The sequence below is a fragment of the Rhea americana genome, unplaced genomic scaffold, assembly GCF_003343005.1.
Source record: "Rhea americana isolate MKP2758 unplaced genomic scaffold, rheAme1 scaffold_18, whole genome shotgun sequence".
Classification (NCBI taxonomy): Eukaryota; Metazoa; Chordata; class Aves; order Rheiformes; family Rheidae; genus Rhea; species Rhea americana.
Window position 1 is genome coordinate 4690383 of NW_028185927.1, and position 22432 is coordinate 4712814.

Sequence of the window (22432 nt, forward strand, 5' to 3'; positions counted from 1 at the left end):
GAGCAGTCACAGCTCATCTGCTGTTGAGTTGCTGCTTCTGAAAACACATTATTCTGAGAAGTAAAATCTGAATTTTTACAGGCATGCAAATACTTAAAAGTTATCCACCATTAAAAAATCAAAACCAGTACTTACTAGTTATAGTGAAATAACTCTTTGCACTTTCTGGCACATTTTCTAGGCACAACTAGTTTGTGTATTTTCACCAAGAATTTTCACATGCATGAACTAAATGCTTAATTGTCTTTCCTGTGAACTCAATGAGCYCTCTCGCTTTTGACAGATTTTGCAATGCCCATACATGTTTTCTCTCTGAAACATTAGAGAAACATTTCTCTTCTTAAAAGAAAAAATGTACTTTTTTCCCAACTAATAAACTGCTTACAGTTCCTGTGATGATTCACAGTGTTGTATTCTTACAAAAATCACGGTTATTAGGTCAGACTACCAGCAAAGCTAGCTCTGTGGTTTAGAGGCGCCCACATGCAGAGCCCTGTTTTCATTACTTCGCTGAACCCAGCCCGGCTGTCCCCCATCACCTGCGCAGAGTTCACAGAGGGGCACTGGGCAGTCTTTTCTGAGAAAGCAAGATGATTCACAATACRCAAACATGGATTATGGGTTGTTTTCAGTCACTTTATAGTCATAYGCATTCATAAATTTTGATGTGGTTGTAAGATGCAACTTTGATGGTACAAAGAAGAGTTTTAGATCACTGGAGCAACCACAGACAAAGTTTATGTTGACAATTTATCAGCTCTTCTCCATCAAGGAAAATTGTTTTTTAGTGCCTGCCTATTAGCAATCACATGCATATTATGAAATTGAGTTTTGGGGAGGACAGCCTGCCATCTGTCTTTTCAGTATTTTTTCACAATGCATCATGCTAAAGTTAAAACTTTCCGTGCTTCAAAATGGTGTAAAATATGAGATGTCTGTAACACAGACCCTTGAAAACGAAAATAAACTAAATAGAAATGTAAATCTTTATAAACTTTATAAGCAGACATCTACTGATGCTATACTTTATGTTTTAGCCTTCAGGGCCCTCTGCATTTTCTGCACACCCATACTGTCCTCCATGCGTGTATGTCCCCCCATACTCTAGATTTCAGAGCTGCTAAACTGTTAGCTGATTAATATATATCTCAGTGACTATGCAAATGCTTTCTTAAATAAACAAAATTCCTAGTTTGGGGGATTTTTTTTGGTGAAATGGAATTGCAAAAGCCTGATGTGGAGAATGAAAAAGATGTGTTCAGTTTCCCTTCTGTGTTCTGATATGCTAAGATTTTATCAATAATATTGTTTTCCTGTAAAAATATCTGCCTCAGAGAAAATCTGCTGTGTAGCTGTCAGGATTACACCTCTCAGAATATGCCTGTGATGATTCTGTTAAATTGATAAAAACAGAACACTCTGCTGTGTAGAAGGGTTGCTGAAAAGAATATTCCCAGGCCCTTTCATGTGTAACAGCGCTTGTATGGCAGTACGTTTATTGTGCTATAAATTCCATCACTGATTTTGGCCAGTTCAAATTGATTCTGCAGTAACTGTAAGTAATGAACCTTACAGACAGAGCCAAGCAAAAAAAAAACAAAACAAAAAAACAAAAGAAAAAAACAAAAGAAAACCCACAAGCCAATAAACTTGTGGCTGTAGGAATACAAATTGTAGAGTTCATTTAGCCTCAGTTTTTATCAGATCATGCAGCCAATACCCCACAAAGCAAGCAAATATATCCAACAAATATACAGTGTCATAGCCCTGGTTTACTTTAAATTTAGCAGCTAAACTGGGCACTCAATTATTGGAAGCACAGTTTTGTGCAGAGTGCTCGGTGGATTTCACCTCCGATTTAAAGAGGGTGCTCGGCATAAGTGGATCACAAACCAGGGGAAATGCAAGTTAGCTTGTACAAGATCATGAGCCAAATCCTCAGCTGTTGTACATGGTCTGAGTAATACCAGGCATCAGCAGATTTTGTAGGGGTGCACATCAAGGTCCAGTGGGCCACCAGTGTCTCACCAGGTCAAAGCATATAAATGCCTCTGAAATTTATAAATTTTCCTTGTCTGTTTCTCTTTCTTTACCAAAAAGCTCTACCAGGTTTAGCAAGAATGATGTGATGTCTTTTCTTAGTTTAACAATCTGGTAGACTTTAATGGAGAACTTGCATCCATATTAAMGATTTCCATGCAATGGTTGTAAAACCTATCAAGAAGATACTGCTTTAAGGCCTTTGCATTATTTCTGTAGATTCTGATTGCATTCTTAGTAACGTGCCGATCTAACCTTGTTAAATATTGTATAAATTTCCCATAATCTTATCAACAGATGCCGAGGTCATTTAGGTTCTTATTTTGCAAATAGACCATTGGCATAGTCCCACTCAATCAGTCCCACTAATAAGCTGGTCATGTGGTCAAAACTCATATGAATGTGCATRTATAGTCTACCCTTAGTTGGTAAGGGTATAGCTAAATTCAGATTTTTAACTGAAATGCTGAAAACACTGGGGTTTTCTTCTTAAGTAGTTTTTCCAATCATTACAGGAGAGAGAAACACGGCAATGTGTTATGCTCTGTGCAAAAATAAATAAATGTCTGGGTTGGGTTCCTACRAGCCCTGCAGCACTTCCCATGCATCACAGCTTGCAAACTCATGTATCGTACAGTCTGAATTGAAGGCTGAATTCATTCTGCATGTCTTCTTGTACCTCACTGTGCAGATTTAACTGAAAGTCTGCACTGACTGTGAGTGATTTTAAATCCTCATTTTGAGAACAGAATGCTTGGGTCCATTCCAGCGTTCTATACGTCACAAAAACATTCGTTGTCTAAGGCATATTCCTCACCTCTCTGTATAAAAAATTCTGTTTTGTCCATTTGTCCATTTCAGAGCAACAGCCTAAGTGACATATAGAGGAAAAGGGCACAGAAACTGAGGTTTTCAGTTAAGCACCAAATATGGTGAAAGTCATAAGAAAATAATGGGACAGCACCACCATTTTTTCCYTAACTCTGCTTTGTGTTGCAATGAGGGACCTAGGAGGAGAGTCTGAAATCTTACAAATAGCCCCTSTAACCACGAGCAAAGAAACCTCTCACTCATTATCTCTGCCCTCTTTCTGAATAAACATCTCATGCATTGTAAATGAGTGTGATATCRGGGGCAAATGAAGAGCTCTCGTTCCAGATGAGGAACAGCTGAGCAACCTGAAGGTAATCATGAAGGTAAAGATCTTGTGACCACTAGATGATGGGGCAGGTATCCTATTTATTTCAGTAAAAACCAACCTGAAATGCTCATATTCTTGGTGGAGAGATGCTCACCCTTGCAGGGAATGAATCCTAAATATTCAGACTAGGATCTGCTCTTGACAGTGGTGAGTGAAAGGCAGAGCTGTACTGAATGTTCCTTGTTATTTTACTATATTAGGCAGGAAAACAAAAATAGTCAAATATAAAGAAAGGTTCAGTGTGGATTGACAGATAGCATGCTGCACCCCCTTCTGCATCTCATTTATAAATGTGATTGATGTAGAGGTAATTTCTCAGTAACCTGCTCTTCAAAACAAAGTATTTTAGGTGGTGGGTTAGTAAAAGAAAATTAATTTCTGCATGTTAAACTTGCCAACTTTTGAATTAATTGCATGAGTACAACATTCAATTAATAAATGTTAAGCAAACAACAGAAAATCAGTGAATTAAAAATTACTAAATTGATTCCAAGTGCAGATAAACCAAGAGRTGCCATAATTCTTCAGTGCAGATTCAAGAACACGAATCTTGTCTCATCAGTTCTTGCTCCCCATCTATCCACATCTGACATTTAAAACAATGCTGTTTTATTATGATTTTTACAAATAAATTACTATCTATAATCTAGCTTGCTACATTAAGTAGATTACAGAAACAAATGATAAACAGTAGTCTATTTGTAGCTGTCAAGGTGAAGGTCAGAGCTTTACAAAGACCATCCATCTCAAAGTGGAATAAAAAGGTGTTTTGTTTTGTTTTTTTTTTCTTGGAAGAGAAAGCGTATACCTTGTTTGGATGGGCCTCAGCTAGCAATAACGTTCCATCTTCTAAACAAATCRTAGTTTACGTATATCTTATTAAAATGCCCACCAACAAACCTTTTCTCCATGAAATTAGTTTCATTTTGGTTTTATTAATCTTTTGCTAAATAGGAGTGATCTGACAATATGTAACGTGAAATGCATCTCATCACTGAATATTTCTGGGCAAATTCAATACGATTGAAAGTTTATGTCTTCAAAAGTTTGAAGAGAAGCGCAGGATGGCACTGCGTAAGCACTGTGGGCTTACAGATTACATCCCTGTGGGAAGGAACTCTGGCTTAAGATTCAACAGTTATGACTAATTTCTGTCACTGCAGCTGAACATAGAGTTTATAGGGCTCTATCCACTTACCAGCATTATCTCATTGCATCTGATAGAATTTTGCAAAATAAGTCGGTATAATCATTCTCATTTTAGAGAGAGAAGCTAGGGCTGAGAAGTGAAATGTTTTGCAGAAAACCATACAAGAAATTTATTTCAGCAAGTTTGTCTTCTACTGTCTCCTTTTAATTTGATGTGCTTGGTACAAAGAATAGTAAGCAAAGCCTTCTTTGCCTCATAGTACAAATGTGCTTATACTGCCAGAGAAGTGATGGCTAGTTGTCTGGTAAACTGAACCTCTTCCCAGAGTTTTAATTCTTATTCTTATATTGAATTGCTATGTGATTTCTTTTAAAAATAATAATAATCTACCTCAGCGTATTTCTCTTTGTGGAATGGAGGCCACCCCCAATGCTGCATTCTGCAGGCCAAGATCTTTCTACCCAGGCAGTAACTGGGAGACATAGAGTCAGCAGATCCTCCAGAAAGGTTTCCTTGAAATAACTAAGGCGGAAATGCAGAGGTTCAGCTCTTAACCTAGAACACTTCCACYGAACTGCCTTACCGAGAAACTATAATAGAATTAGAAGTAGGCATCTGAGGAATTACAGTACATTAAAGAAAAGACAGCGTGTTTTGCAAAGCTTTCTGAGGGAGGTAGCGAGCGTGTGTGCAGGGGATCTCCGATTGATAGCCTAACTGGATTTCCAAAAGGACACCATCGTGCTGCCTGACCACAAATCTGAAAGAAGTGATGCTGTCAGTAGAGAGGGAGGATCGTCACGTGAAGAGGCAAACGGTCAGTTTTTTCAATTTAAGAAGTCAATAGTGCTTTTTCACAGAGATMTCTGGTCTGGCACCTCTGGTTCTCAACACGTTCATAAATTAAATGGAAGGTGAATAGAAAAGTGACAGAGCTTATTGGCTTGTAAAAATGAAAGTATACTGAGAAGAGCAGCACAAGAACTTCATGATACTGTGCAAAAGGGTTATAAAATAGCAGATGAAATTCAGTTCAGGTAAATGTAGAGTAATACACCTGGGAAAAAACAATCCTGACTTTATATATACAATGATGGGCTCTGAAGTAGYTGTTACTGCTCAGACAGATATTTTAGGATTATAATAGATAGTTCTATGAAAGCATCAGCCCAGTGCTCAGCAGTGGTCAGAAAGCAAACTAAGTACTATATATTATTAGGAAAGAAATAGAAAACAAAACAGAAAATGTTGTTACAGCACTGTACCAATCACTGCTGTGCCTTTATCTGGAATACCCGTGCACCTGTTACCCGCCTCGTCTCAAACAGAAGATAGGAGAACAGCCAAAAAGTGGCAATACTGACCTCGGTCTCGGAAGGGCTAAACAGGCCACGGAGCTTCAGCCTGGAAGAAAGATGGCTGAGGAGGCGCGTGGCAGAAAACATCCGTGCCAAAGAGCGAGTAGGATAAAACTTTCTGCAATCCCTCATTGTGTGACGTGTGGAATAAAATTAAAGATGTGAATGGCAGATTCGGAACGAGCCAAAGGAGCTGCCTGCATGGCACATAGTTYGACAGTGAAACTCATTGCTACGTATTGTGAATGCCGAAACCTTAGCAAACAGCTGTAACTCAGAAGGTCCTGGGAGCGCGTACGAGGGAAATTTCGTTATAGGCTTGCCTGGCTGGATATTCTCCCTCAGTCAGCTGTTATTAGCCGTTCTGAGAGAACGGACAAGACCTAGTCAAGCCTTTGGTCTGGCCTGCTGCAGCTGCTCTTAAGAATACCTGGACCCTTCTGAAGAAGGGTCCTCGTGGTGACTTGGCCTTCCCCTGCAGGCAGAGTCCGTACAGCCGTGGCCCCGCTTCTGGGCTCAGGGCTTGCGGTTCGAACGTCAACTACTTTCTTTATCGGGACCATCTGAGACCTATTTAAAACTGTTCAAATACTGTGCAGAGTCGGAGAACTCCCGAGCCCAGCTGTTGGCAGAGGCGCCGGAGGGCTCGCGACTCCCGTCCTGTGATCCCTCCGCCTGGATGTGGAGGCGTTGCTAGCCACCTGCAGCGGCTTTTCTGAAATTCACCGTTGTGTTTCTCCATAAAATCAGCTCCTGTGCTTTGCCGTATGTTTTCCCCTTTTGAATCGAAAAGCTTCCATTTAGATTAATAGAAAAGTCGTTGATGGGAGAGGAAGGAGAGCGTGCGGTGAGAACTGGCGAAACTTCATCTCGTTTGCCCGTCTCCACTTCTGTTCTTGCTGCAGTTTGGCAGCAACGCTCGCGCGTTCAGTTGTCTAAGATCTCCTTCCAGTAGGACCAGTGTGTTTGTATCTAGCCAGAGGAAATTGTGCTGTGCTGGGAGAAATCAGGCGAGCAGTAAAATAAATGCTTGCTTGTCTGCCTAAGAACCTGTACCAGCCACTTCTGCACAAGCCAAGAAACCTCAGTATTAATGGAATTAGAGTAATTCTCAGCTGCTTTCATAACATGCCCCTGCTTTACTGTCACAAAACCTCAGACTGTTCCACCATTTAGCCACAAAATAAGGAAAAGCAAATATGACTTTTCTTCAAGTTCTCCATAACCCATTTTGGGGTTGCAACTGTAGGCAGAAAGCTTGAGATGGAATATAAACGTTAGTATCTTTGCCAAGGCAAAGTTGGGGAATCCATTTTTGTCTTTACAGACAGCAGCATGGTCTGTATTTTTTCTGTGTTGGGGGCAAATGCATTAATATCAGATGGTTTTGTTTTATCTAGTCCTTGCTCCCTGTGCAGAGAATCACCTAAGGTAATTATTGGGCTGCTATGAACTGCATCAAATAAAACAGTAAAAAAAAATTTTTTTATTTCTCCCTCCAATGATAGGAATAGAGACACTGCTTCTGAAGAATACTTATTATTGGTTATCTTTAGTGAAATAAGACTTGATTGCCCTGACATAAAGAATTTGGGCTAAATTAAAAAAAAAAAAAAAAAAAAAAAAAGAAAGAAACAACGTCTTTCAGTTGCAGAATGATGTAGCCAGTTTCTGCTACCCCCAGATACTCTGATAAACCTCAGCAAAGGAATAGATGCAACAAAGGTCCTTTCTCCAGATTTAATTTTTGCTGCTAACAGGAGTGCCAGAATTCTGGAAGAGTGAGCTCTGGGAGAGAGTTTGCTCATGGGCAGGGTTGACAATTTCTTCATTAGAACCCTGCACACTTCAATAGCTAAATGCTTTCAACTTTCTTTAAATGGTATTAAGGAAAAAATATCCTCAAGGCATTATTTTTAAAGGGGACTTCAAACATTCCCTGAGAAAAAAAAATGCAACACATTTGAACACCAAGGGATTTGCAGTGGAAAATCTGCTAAAGTGGAGCTATCTTTTCAGTTTCAGGGTTAAGTAAGTATTGGCTATAAATCAGGGAGGCAGACCACAAAAAACACTGAAGCATTCCAGATCCCTTAGACTAGCAATAGCCAGATATTCTAATAGATCATTTAGAAATGAGTTAGTTATGTTAGCTAGATTTTAAATTAACTATGTTTCATTTATTCCTTTGAATTCAACATACAAATTCCTTTATAAGGTTTGCTAGAAGTATAGGCAAATCCTGGGTTCTTAATCTTTTTAGTATATAGACTTAATTCTGCAATAACTCAATATTAGATATTTTAGAGTTTATATTTAAAAGCAGCTGTGAAGCTAGCAGATATGCAAGGGTAAATCTGCTCATCTTGAATCTTTCTGCAAATGGYCTGCTCTGGAGGTCATATCAAAGAGATTCTTTTTCCAGCTTAAACCTGTCTTTTCTAAATAGATCTCAACCTGATCTCATTTAATGCATTGATGTCTGGTTTCTTAGTCATTATATTTGCTCTATTACATATCAAAAGGACTCTTGAGAAATTCCCTCRAATTGATAATTCTAATTTCTTATGTATAGCTACTCTATATTCACTCTGAGGACAGCTGTATTGTATGCTAAACCATGAATTGTAAAAATTGATCCCTTTGTATGTAGGTTTGTATTAAATTGAGACACTTTATTTTTTCCTGTTTGTTGCCACACTTGGGTTCCTGGTGTCAGTTTATATTTGGCTGCTTGAGCATATTAAAGTTTTGCTAGTGCTTATGATGTTCTTGCCAAGAGCGCTCTTGCAGCAATCTGCACTAGAGCAGTCTTTGTGCCAATTACTTCAAAAACTATTCTTTTATTAAACCAATTTTTATGGCTACTTTTTCAGGTTGCACTGTGGCGATTTCATTTTTACTTTCTTCTTTTTCTCTTTTTTAATGTTGATCTTCTTCAAGTACTTGTAGATTTAGGATTATGAAAAAATAATGCACTGTTGATAGATTGAGTTGTTAATAAGACATCTTAAAAGGAAAAGGGTTCAAAAGTATTAAAATAAAACATGGCATGTGGAATTGCTAATACCATGCATATATTAAAGGAATATGGTTTAATGCAGAATGTGTGGAGCTCCTATTTAGGGGGCTGATTATGAAAATGGACACCAATGCAATTGTGGAAAGCAAAATAAATGAAACATTATGATGTATGATGGCTCAACACAATATTTATTGTGCTTATGCTGTGAGACTGGTGTCTGGAATGTCAGATCTACATCATCWTTTATTTAGAAAAAAGCAGGTTGCTGATCTGTTCCAATTAATGAAAAAACACAACAAAGGAAAGGAAGGAATGATATTTTACATTGAAAAAAAAAAGGTTTTCATAAGAGAGCTGAATATGCTTTTGAATGGAGAGTCTTGCAGCTTTTACTGCCACAAAGAATGTCAATGCAAGACTGGACCTCCAAATTCTCRTGTGAGAACAGTCATCACGATAAAGGTATATCTGTGTCCATGTGCTATGCATGATACTGTTTTACGGTATACTGAACAATAACTGCTAATGTACTACCCTGGATAACAAAATGGAAATACTGTTATGGAATAGAATAAAAGATCAGACGTAAAATAAGCGTCTCATAATGTTAATCTAATGCTATCTAAAATGTTTATAGCAGGTCCTTTTTTCATTAATTATTCTCAAGCTGCCTGTAGGCTGCTACTCATTCCCTGACTGTTAAGATATGATGACTCTTAAAAAACAAGCTATTGAACGCTTTCAGAAGATACTTTTTTAAAATGGCAGCTTTAGGAATGATTRCACACCAGTCCTCCTTACCCCCACAGAGAAGCTGTGCTAGACTAGCTTCTAAACTCTGGCTGTGCTGGGCTAGAATTTTTCTCATTTGATGCTTTTCTTTAAGCACCCAATGAGCGTGGGRTGTCATAATGATGCACTTCTGAAATTGCTTTCGTAGAATTTAGGCACCTAAATTCTGTTTCTGCCTCTCTAAGCAGGAAAGTAGCTCTTCAAATCTTATTCTTTGGAGAAAGTAACATCAGGAGAAAAAGGGAAAAAGCCTAGATGATCTCCATAAACTAGCATTGACTTTTTAACAATAGCAACATATCTGGACTTAGGATATGTTTTAAAATGTAAATACRCTTTCTGTCTCCAGACTGTCTTTTGCAGGTGTATTTGAGAGTATTTGAAAGGTCCTTGTGGATGGAAAAGAGGCTATTGACCTTGAAATATGTATGCGTTAAGAACRTTGGCCCTCCTTGAAATCAGACTTGCGTTCTTTGAATGGGTGTTCAAGACCACAGCTCTGACAGTGGTGCATAAGGTTCAGATAATATTTGGTAACTGAAATGCATTAAGACTGACTGCACTTCACTTACAAAGCTGTGCCTTCAGATTCAGAGATTACTGCCTAGTCTCTTGTTCTTAAGCACAAGCAAGTTATCTGTGGAAAAGACAGTAAATACAATATTGATACAATAAGGGAAGCATATATCTGCAAGCTCTACCTTTCACAGCTTATTTATCTGACAGATGATTGATCAGGTTTCCAGAAATGCAGAAATCCCCAAGAAAGACCACAGGGCCTGTGCAGGCTTCTTCACATGACTTACACTGGAAGTGTGTCCTGTGTGTGTAAACTAATTGTACATGCGATGTAGAATTGATCTGCATGTGCACAGTGAGTTGGATGCAGCTGGGACACATCAAAGTTGCTGCACAAGTGCTGTTCATATTGCAGCTGTAGCAGCTTACTCCTTTTCAGCACCTAAATGTCATGTTTCATGGGGGCTTCTCTTAGGAGCAGTGTAGTGTTTATAGAAATCCAGTTGGTGTGGGAAGGGGACACGCAGGTATTACTGGAGCTGGAAACACAGGCTTCTGGTCTTACTAAAGATGAGGCAGTGGGACCCCAGAGGTAAATGGCTTGTGACCAAGAGATACTACAGTGGACTCCAGATACTACAGTGGACTCTGTTTTCCTTAAAATCCAGAGGAAAGCCTATTTCCAAATGTCCATTCTTAGCTTAGAAGACACCTGAAACCATGTTGGAACCCATTTACTTTGTGCARTGTTGAAACAGATGCCTTTCTCTGTGTTTTGAGATGCACGTTCATGTGTCCATGTGTCTGCGTGTGAATACGTGCACAGCTGTTTATATGAAAAATGTGGGATATGGCAACAAATTGTAAAATACTTCTTCGGATGATTTTAGCAGATCAAATGAAGTGCCTTTTAAAGATGTAGGTGTTAATTTTTGGAAAGGTAAAATAATACCTTTGAGAGACCAAAACAAAATGTAAAAAACCAAAATGTATAAATCCACGTGGAAACAGTTGTTTCTGCAATGAGGGATAAATGTATGTGTGAGTTGTTCATAAGACATCTAAATACATATCTAGGCACACAAACTTCATTGGGATGCTTTCATACATGACAAAATTTATGTCTAAGCAATAATTTAAAGACTTCTGATTTATTACATCATTAAGAGAAACAAGGTGGAGGGACCCCTTCTGCCAGTGCTGTCATTTTAGTCCCATAACAAGTTGGCATAGTGATTTATAGAGAAAACAAACAAAAAAAATGGTCTAGAAATTTCTTTCTAATGGAATTTTAAGTTTTGAAGAAACACAGAGACATCTGAAAGGTAAAATTCACAGATTTTTCATGCCTGCAGGTTTTTATTGCCCCTGGTAATATGTGTCCTTAGTCTTACATCACATATATGTGAAAAATAATAGACATGATATTTAAAGCTGTCTTTTGATAAAGAAAATACTTCCATCTCTAGAGGTGAGGTTTAGCTTTAAAGGAAGATGAACGGGTTCCAGTTGTATTTTTCAGTTGCTGGGCTTTCCTTTCCTTAAGAATTGGCAGAGGGAAGGTTTTATCAAGGTCTTTGGGATGTGCTTTTTTATAATGAGTAGACATTAGTAGAGCCCATCTAAGTGCTTATCACTAGCAGATGACTAAGGAGAGCATATGGCAGAGAGAGAATTATATTTTGTCRAAGCAGTGTGGCTTGTTAACACTCCCACATTCGCCATAAACTGTGTTTACATGTACTTACAATGTTTTGCAAATCCCTTTTTTAATCAGCTAAAAATAAAAGCAAAATAATGATTTTTTTCCAATATTGGAGTGTCAGGCAGAGTTGATTTAGAATTTTTAACAAAGCAATTAAACAGTTCAGAAGATTTTTATAATAYTTGTTTTCCTTCAGCTTGACATCTTTACAGCAGTGTATGTCTTTTATTCATTTCACAGTGTTAACCGTTTTATTGTTATGGAATGCTTTTTGGTTCACCCATCAATCTACCAGGTACAAATAGTATACAGCTAGGCGATGCTTTAAGCAATAGTACAGGTTGAAATGGTCTATGTCAAATCCTGMTCCCAATCAGGTCACAAAGGTTGTCATGAGCATAACATTTCCCTCGGCTTCGGTATCATGAAATAATCGAACAGTTTGTGACATCTGCCAGTAGTTTGACTATTAACCCAGTCTAGCTCCATTAAAGTACAAAAAGAGTCTTCCACTAATTTCAGTGGAAGAAATGAACCCTGTTCATTTAGGAGATGCACTGAGGAATGCTGTGGGAACTTGTACAGCTCCTGACATACAAAGCTTCTGATGGACCCTGTGTCTCAAAAGTATACCACACACACAACCTTTTTGTAATGGGCATTTTAAAGATGGATTTGGGCTGYTACGTACTTCTCAGAAGAAAGCGTTTATAATGAAAATTGCACAGAACTACAATTACTTKTGATTTTCAGAATTTTCCTAGCTAATATTTGTCAAATATTTATCTCTGAACCGAAGTATTGTCCTTCATAAAACATTTTATTCYTACAATTTAGCTTCATTAAAGTCGTAATACTGCTTTAGGATGTGATAGACTAGTGCTGGGGGATTGAATTATAAAGAGATTAATTTTAGCTACCRGAGATAATTGACCTTATAATTCCTATCACCCCTAATCCTGGTTCAAATGAACCAGTGTTAAAAGTAGCAATATTCACAATGTAGACAAGGTCATGACAGCTAGAATTGTTTTTTTACTACCAATTAGATTTCCCACTCAGTGGGTTTCCCTARTGTTGTCGTAGAAAGGGATCTGAGGCGTGGAAGTGTTGTTCCTTTAGAGATGCACACGCACTGGAACCGATGGGCATATTTCCCAGCGCACTCGGAGTCAAAATGCGATTGAGAGCTGACCCCTAAAATTTGAATTCACATAGAGATTTGTAATAAAACTATGAACAAGCTGAATAATTTCAATTTGGAGGCAAACTTCCTTGAAATTCAACAATGCTAAAGTACGGTGGGTCTACTATGTTTGGAGCCATCTCTTGGGTAGTACTACCTCAAGTGTACTACTGCTGAGGAGTTGGAAGGAAGGGAGGGGCTAATTAAATAGACAGTTGTTCAAAAACAAATCAAGTTGATATTTTGCTTCAAAAAACATTGAGGGTTCAAAAAAAATACAAGTAAGAGATAAATGGCTTTTAAGTATGATATATCTTAAAAATTMCCCCAAGTGATAGTGCCAACTTCAAACATATTAGCATAGGGAGTCTTTTAAAAAAAACAACAGAACAACACTTTTGCATAGCGTGTTCWGCATAAGATTATTTTTTCACATTATTACTAGTTATCCATCAGCATTTACAGATTTGTGTTTTTGCAGAAAGCTAAAGCTGCGTGATAAAACGAGACAGATAATGATAAAAAGCGTATGTATATGTAAGCCTAGCTAGAAGGAAGAAAATATACTATTATTGCCCCTCCTGTGAAGTTAATCCTTTTTCTTTTAGCTATTTCTTCATTAGTTAATGAGGTCTTGAGAAAAAATAAAATAAAAATTTAAAAAGTGTGTTTGAAATGGTGTTTTTGCATCCTTGCCTTTAGGAACGTCTTAAAATATTCATAGAATAGTTTGCCCTTGGAAGGTGTACTAAGTGTGAGTTTAGGCAATAATTACTTCAAATGTGGGTGGTCAGAAATCCGCAACAGAAATGGACGAACGTAGCAGATAATCGCTTTCCCCTTTCAGATTCAGCCCGCTGGCTGGAATCCAAATGTAAAATAATGAAGAGATATTTTAATGATTAGGCTGGAAAAAAAGAAAATCCCAAACAAACAAACTTCAAGGCTGAGATCACAGATCCGCTGGTATGAATTGGATTTGGGTGCACTTTGTGGCTTGCAGTCTTGTTAATGAAAGGTGGAGTTTCTTCTTTCTCATTTTCTGTTGACGGCCAGCCCCAGATCAGAAGGGTTTGGGCTGTTGTCTTGTGAGACGAGTGTCAGTGGATGTGTAACTGCATCACATCTGTCACCTTCTCCACCAGTGCACGTGGTACTAACCAGCATCTCCATTGACCTCTGAGTAGCAAGTCTGGGAGCGCAGTGAATCCCAGAGACGTGATCTCTGTGTGCTGGAAGCCTTCTCTCCGTGTTGAGGTTGGAACGCACTCTGAGGGTAGCAAGTCCGGGAGAGTAGGTGCTGCCGGTTCTTACGCCTCGCTCATTCACGCGTACCGGACTGCAGTTTTTATTGCCAGTTCCGTGTCTCGTGTGGGTGCTATATTTATATTCTTCCATTGAAAGAAACAACTCCTTTGTTGTTCCATAATAGAAATCCTGATGGAGTGAAACTGGAATTGGTGGTTTCTTCTTTTCACAGAGTTTCAAATTATTCCATTTCAGGYGACATTCTTAAGAGTTTCACTCCCCAGTGGTGCAATTGGATCTCCTATGCATCTTCTGACTAGCGATAATCTTATGAATAGGGAAAGAAGCTGTCAGCCTCTGAAGTTCTTCACACATGTTAGCACATTAGGCAAAGACATTGCTTGTCTACCAGCTCCAAAAAGCTTGCTGTGTATGCAGGAAGACCATCCTGCAGCTGAGCTCATTGATCACTTGTAGGCTCTTGCTTCTTGAATTGCCAACCACAAAGGCAATGTAATTCAAGGTTGTCAGTAGTGTCTATATGATGTAGATGACTAACAATTCAATTAAATCCTTTCTGGAAAAGTCTCAAAACTGCTGATCTTTGTCTCATATTTAATCTCCCAATGTTATTAAATTAGTGGTCCTGTTCTACCTTCATTATTTCGTTTTTTTCCCCCTCTGTCTCTTCTTTTGTTGATTTTTTTTTTTTTTAGTTTGGTTCTTTCTGTAATAATGACCACAACAAAAATCAATAGCACAAGAGTTCTGAGTGTTTATTTAAGAAATATAAAACATTTATCTGTTATATTCTTTTCTTTTTTTCTGCTATGAGGACATACAGAACATGTGGACAGCTAATGTTAAGTTTAACACTAATGCTTGCAGTTACTTAGACCACCTAACACAGCCAGAAATTGTACTACAAGGAATAATAATGCTATCGTTTAAAAGAAAATGATGTCTCAGTTGTATCCAGAATTCACTGGGATTTCTTTTGTTGTTTTTGTTTTCCAGGTGATTCATATAACAGGCCGGTTGCGTCTGAGRGTGTCACTGTCCCATGGACGGACAGTACCAAGCCAGATCATGGGACTTGTTGTTGTTGCTCATGCTTTGCCACCTCCTACGATCAATGAAGTCAGGATTGACTGCCACATGTTTGTCACTCGAGTGAATATGGACCTCAATATCATTTACTGTGAAAATAGGTACAATTTTTAGCTCATTTTATTGTTTCTTTTGTATTCTGTGTTCCATGGGCTGAGTAGAAAGTGTTGAGCTGTGAGACTCCTGTAATGTCAGTCTGATGCTGTATGAGAGCACTGAATTCATTCTCATCATCGTCGTCTTCAGTATCATTACATTCTGAGAGGATAAATATAAATTTTTGTATAAATATAAATTTAAAAAATGCAAGTTACATGACATCTTGCTGAAATAGGGGAAGTAGACCAGGAAGGATCTCTCCAAGTGTTCCTCGCTTTTTAGAATCGACATCAATTGCTGGCCCCTGTCAGAGGAAAGATATAGGACTAGATAGACCATTGGTCTGACCTGTATGGCTATCTTTATGCTTACTATTGTAACTCAAATCCTTCCCCTTCCCTTATTATTTGAAGTTTCAAAGTTTTCAATTTTTGAACTGATTTGCCGAAGACACCATGTTTAGTGTTTAATGGAATGGTAGCAYAGATGGCCTAGATAGCAGGTGAGAGAGGTGGGATCTGTTGCAGTAAGAGATGGGAAAAATAATAATAAAATTGGTCAAGGGCATACTGGGAAAGACAGGAGTGAAATGGGAGTAGATGATGAGAAGSTTTTTGAGTGGCAGCTGTGATGGATGTGATAAGGACAAGTGATTTAGAAAGGTATGAGATAGGAACCAGAACATATTAGGATTTAATGTGAACTACTGTCAAGGAGCAGTGATAGCCAGCTGCTTCCTACAGGATGAGGGCTGGTACTGGCGAGGGCTCTCCATGGCAGCAGACCCGGGCCTTGCAGCCAGGGTCTGTCCCACCACCCCYGAGGGTGCAGGGCAGCCAGGGACCACTCCAGCCCTGGGCATCAGGCATCAACACGAGGACAAGCTGAGGCCAGGCTAGGCCAGACCTATGGGTCACATTCAGGGTCAAGGGGGGCTGTTGCCAGGTCAGGGCAGGACCATGGTGGAGTTGGAGACAGGCACCACTGAGGCATTGATGGCCTCAGGTTGGGTTGAAGTGGGCAGTGAGGTCTATTTGTGCCCTCTGGGCCCTGACAACTATAAATAAAAACCTAGGGAGCAAGTGGTCCAAAGCAAAGTAAAGGGAGAGGTGAAGATTTGGGAARAATGTAATGTATAAAGAACTTTGGGTCTGTTGATGGAAGCCTGAGGTGTGGGGGAAGGTTAGAGAGCAAGAGAGGAGGTAATGCCTTCCAAAAGAGATTTTGTCAAGAGGACCTGTCGTCARAGAAGTGGAACAACCAAGATGACTAAGGTAATCTTTTCACGTGACAGCAGCCATGGCATATCATACATAGAGAAGGATAAACTCAAGTGCTTTGTTGAATCGGGGCCTTAAACCACTAAAAATAGTCTTAGGTTTCAGTTGGGAATTTATCTTTACTGTCATGTTGCTAAACTCCCATAAATATTAATAATATTATTTGGCTATTAGAAAGAACATTTCATCTAGACTGTTAATCATTTTATAAAGAGAAAAGATATTATTCCCATTTTCAGATCGGAAAAACTGAGCCACAGAAAGTGATTTGCACAAGGTTACAAAGGGACCTAATGGTATKAAAGTTTTGACTCACTTTTTGTCCAGGACTCTACTAAACTAGTTTCTAGACTATGTATAATCTAGCACAGTTACTGAAAAAATCAGGGGGTTTGAAGYAGAACATAGCTGGAACCTTGGACCTTAGTCTTTGATTTGTGACCTACCTTGATAGTAATGGAAAGTCATTGCCATTGCAGAGCTCTTCACTGGCGTCTGTAAAATGAGTTGCTGACATCTGCCCAGTTCCTAAAAAATAGATTGTCTTTTAAAAAAACACCCCAACTTATTGTTACCTTTGTTGGCAACCTCAACAAAAAAAATCCAAGAATCAAATGAATACGAAAAATGAACTATTCCTCATGTCAAGTATGATATGAATTTGTTGGGCTGTATTAGAAAGATTTATGCTTTCTCTGCCATCAATTTGGCATTTTTATGAGCCCTAAATTGTTTTTTTTTAATTAAACCTTTTTCTCAAACCTTCTCTGTACTTTTATGTAGCAATAAAACTTTCAAATGCCTGAGAGTGGCACCACTGAAAAAACTAAGATACATCAGACTTGGAGCACTYGTTAATCGCATAGGAAGAGCTGATAGCCAGTTGTAAGCTATGCTAAGCTAGCCAATTTATGCAAGATGCTTTGTGTTGAATTTACTAATGTTTTTCATTAGTTAAGATAAAGGCAGTGTTCTAATGTTACTTTTCCCTGTTTGTGAGGGATTTTATCTTGCAYGCTAGAGTAGAATGCATATTGCATACTTGATTTTATGTTGCAACAGTTTCATTTTAAGCCACTGTGGAGGTGTTAAAAATTAATTATAAGAGGAATTCCACATAGCAAAAACACTTCTGCTTTGGTTGGGAGTGATTGGGAGGCACGTGGTGGCTCACTGAAGCRGTGGAGTTTCCACTGGTAGAAAATGGAGGTAGATTGACAGGGCTTGGTCTTCGTAGGAGGTACAAAGCAGAAGGTGGCTGTGAAAGCTGGAGGCATGCGAAGAACAGAAGAAGGGAAGGATGTGACTGAGCAGCCGATGTGAAGCTGTTGGATTAATTACCAAATGTGCTGAGGCAATTCTGAGTGAGGGGGAAGTTGGGATCTCTCTTCGGAGCCTACAGTAAGGGAGCATAAGTATCCTTTCCTGGGTATACGAGCTTGGCTCCCGACCCATGGAGAAAGCAGAGAAATTCTCTGTGGTGCAACAAGAAAACAAATGCAGCACTGATAAAAACAGAGAAAAATGGATGCATGCTGGGGAAGCTGTAAGCACTATTTATGGAGCAATGGGGAGTTGCTGGCAGCCGCAGGGAGTATGGAGCAGAAGCATTGCTACTTAACTGAAATGAATGCTCACCATGGACCACTGGATCAGCAGGAGTGAAATCAATAGTACTCCTAGTTTTCCAAGTGGCTGCCTGCTTGCAGCAGCAGGGAGCAGGAGTGGCATTACTCGAGTCTTTGGGTGCATCTTGCTGCTTTCCTCTGAGTGAAAAGGTTTCCGTCAGAATCCTGGACTCAGAGCAGAAACTGGGGAACCGTTAGTTTCACTGTGCAAGGCRAGATCAGTTAGCTAATGCATTGACTATTTCTAGCCATTAGCATTTTATTCTGGGAGTATAAAATGGGGATTTAAAATTTTGGTGCCTAAAATGTGGTATGTAAATCCATGCCTGCTTTCCAAGTGTGGGATTCATTTCATCTAAACTTCACCATCTAGTTTAAAATTGTCTAGAATTTCTTTATCAGTCAATGGAGTGAGATAGGCTTCTCCAGAGGACAATTCACCTTAGACTGAAATAAAAAAACTAAAACCAGAATAAAGAGATTACTGCTAGAGGGCCATATCAGGCTTCAGTGTCAACTATTAGTGATTGGAGACCACCTGGAAAGCGCTTATAGCCCAGTTTAGTGTGGGCTGCTACGGCCATATCTGCTAATGTGTCCCAGAAAGGAAGTAACTTGGTGACCATGGTATTTCCAAATACAAGGGTTTTAGAATCTGTGGAGCTGCCCATGTCAGGAATCCTGTTGGYCATAGCAATGATTGCCAACAGTTCCTTAAGATACGTAGAAACAGTGTTGTGTAGAGAGCTTCAAGCCTAGCAAAGTCTGAGCAATTTGGTTCTAATTCAACAAAATACTGTACTATATACCTACCGTTAGGTTTCAGTTATAGTAGCAGTTTTGCAAGTCAGTAGAAACACTGATCTGCTCAAAGATAAGCCTGTKCTTTTTTTTACAGGATCAGGCCTGTGTATTAAGTAGAACTGAGTTCCTACCCATCAGCCTGTTGGTTTATTCTGTGGAGGGATGGGAATTGCAAGATCTGTCTTATAACTAATACTTTAAGAAACATTATAAACTTTCTTTTCCCAATTTCCCATTTTCCCAATTTTTCCAGATTAATTATTTTCCATCTTTGGTATCTTTCATATAAGCATGAGTGTCGTGTTTGGTGTCATTTCTTTTGCTTCTGGTATTGGTGTTGTTGCTTGTATTGCTTGTCAGTGCTTGATCTTCACTCATACCTTCTTTSTTCATAATCTTTATGTTTCTTCTTCCACTTTTTTATTTTAAAAATTCTGTGTCCTTAATATGTCTATTTGAACAATTTTTTTGTAACACTACCCTTAAACTTAAGGTCATGCCACAGTGCCTCCCACCCTCCCCTTCCTGCAGCACAACTGCTCCCATTCTAGTGACTCCACATCTGCGCTGTGCTGCTCACTCACAAAATTGTGCGAGTTGTCCTTCTTTCCTTGCAGCTGCTGGAGCAATCACTGAAGGGCTGGAAGTAACAGAACTTCCATGTGCCAAGAGATTGCCTCTTTTTATTTACTGGGGCAGGAGGATTTATTTCATCTTCCTGATCTTGAAGCAGAGCTACCTTCTAGCAGAAAATGCAAGATTCATGGGCCAGAGAAAACAGCAAACTGTGCCAGGCTAGACCTGGAGCGSGGAGACCTAAAGTCTGGTTCCTGCTCCATGTACTGTTTATGCACTTGGTTTAATATAAGAAAAAACAGGCAGTCCAGGGAGCAGGAACCTTTCAATCTCAGACTCCCTTCTCTCTGGGGAGATTTCTTGTCTCTGGGCAAAGTTTCCAGTTTATTTGTTTCCCAGCACCTAATTTACTGTGCACCAAGTGAAGTARCTCTGCAGGAGGGATAGAGAGAGCCCCACGACCGTCATTATAGACTTGTCTTTATTCTGGTGGATGATGTCGTCTCCAAAAGATAGGAGATACACATTTCGAATGCAGTTTGTGGTACGGATTAGACAAGGATGTCCCACATCTGGTTAAGTGCTGCAACTAGGCAGTTTGTTTGAAAGGTGCATATCCTACAACATGCTCCGTTATGAAAGTGTAGCAAAGCTGTTCTGTCTTGTGCTAAACTTGATCTGACAATTTCTGCTTGTAAGTCCGAGTCCACCTACTTCATGGGGAGATTGATGAAGGGAAGCAAAGTTCGTAAAGCCTTGCCTGGCTTAAACTTCCCTAGACACTAATTCCTGAAAAAGAGGATGGCAATTCTGCACGTATGTAGAATGAAACCTTTCAAGACTTTACAAGCTGAAACTGGATCGTGTGAAGGTTGTGTGTCAACTGAACTAATGGTAACTGTCTACATGCATGCTTTCCACCTATGGCAAATGCACAGCAAGTGATGTGACATCTGCTCACAGCCTGATATTGAAAAGTATCACGGTTCAGCTGGCACATGAGAGTAATGAGAATGCTTAATATGGTCATGTGTCAGATCTCTGAAGCTTTGCACATTTTCTGGGGGAGAAGGTGTGCATTTTGCAGACAGCACTTCTAGACTGGAGCTCTAAAATCCGCTTGACGTGTCTAAGTGTTTCTGTGGATTTGGGCCCAAACATCTCTCTCCAAAAAAAGAGATATAAAAGTTCATCACTAGATGTCAGGAATTCTGTTACTTTTATAATGGGAATTGCTAGGACAACATAAATTTTGCATTTTGTAGAGATTTTATTGTGGTAAATGGATCTCTCATCATGTTAGAACTGTAATCCTAAATCCAACCAACATATTATAGCTGAAATTGTTCAGATACTTCACTGAATTACTAAATCCTTAGGCCACAAAGATACTTCTTCTTTTGATCATTTTTTACATCATTCAAAGATGTTATGACAATTCCAAGGAAAATAGCATGTTTTTGCCAATATGACTTTGGCTACAATCTTATTAGAGACTCAGCTAGGTTTAAAATCAGTACAGATGCACTTGATCCTTAGAGTGGGAACAAAATAGCACTCTTCTTGAGCAAAAATGTGCCTCACTCCCCATTACTCAAAGTAAATTCAAACACTCGCCTTAGTCATTCTCCCCCTACAGGTTTTGGAGTTGCTGGCCACCACTGTTTCCAGAAAAATAGAAATAGAAAAATACACACTTGAGGCAGGCTCAGTATAAATGAACAACGTGGTTTCTCATGCTGTAAAAGCTGTTCAAAAACTACACGTCGTACAAGCACGCATAGCTGTGCCCTAGGCCATGCTCTGGAAATCCTCCTGCAGGGAGGGCGAAGAATTRCAAAACCCAGCTTTGGCTCCGCACGTATTCGGTGGGATCTGAACTGGTGAGCCAGCACAGAGGACGCACGAGAACGGCTGGTAAAAATGCAAAGATCATAGCACTTTGGTTGCAAGGTGCTGACTGCACCTTCTCCAGCCRACCCCGCCAGGACAGCGGGCCCAGGGAACGGCCTTTTAGTCGAAGCCACTGCTCCATCAGCCAGAAATGGCAGCTAACTCCCAGGGACTATTACATCCCTTGGTACTGTGACCCTGCAGACTTCATAGCAAAGACTCTCTGGATTTCAAAATAAGCTCTCTTACTTGTAGTTTCAGCCGTGTGATTTGGAGACATTTCATGCAGGTTTGTTCATTACTATTACTGAACATTATGGGGCACCCTGAGCACTCTGCAGTGCTTCTCCATATAAATGTAAATGCAAGGGTGTTTACTTACTTAAGGACAGAAGTGCTGTTGTTAACTCTTTTTGACCTGAGCAGTTATCTGCATCCTGCAATTTTTTTCCTCCCTTAAGAAAAGAAATTAATGGKAGAGTACACTGTCATTGATGTAATCCTGTGCATTCCCAAAGGCAGGACACAAATTCTCGCCACAGAGAAGAGGGGAGGGAGATCGCMCAACAACAGACAGTGCTGGCTCTCYGCTCTYGSCTTTATTCCGAGCACCTCCTCTCTGTTTGTATCCYYTTTTCTTTTCTTTTCTTTTGGGGAGGGGGGGCCACAAACCATCAGAGCTGCTGTGGCACTGTTCAGTGCTTCCTTTCTCCTCCTCAGCCTTTCTGATCTATATACTCTTTCTCCCATACACCCAGGCAGACACGGTTCTGCCTCGGTCAGTGCCTCGGTGTCTGCAGCGTCTGCCCTGAGGGAAC

The 22432-nt window shown here is 39.5% G+C and overlaps 1 protein-coding gene across 1 annotated transcript in view; it reads left to right on the top strand.

Annotated features, from left to right (window-relative positions):
• NPAS3 (neuronal PAS domain protein 3) overlaps positions 1–22432 on the top strand; it is a 588522-nt gene that overhangs the window by 539769 nt on the left and 26321 nt on the right. The window contains exon 8 of the mRNA XM_085301814.1: positions 15242–15435. Within this exon, the coding sequence (XP_085157940.1) occupies positions 15242–15435 (194 nt within the window). The remainder of the gene's footprint in view (positions 1–15241; positions 15436–22432) is intronic.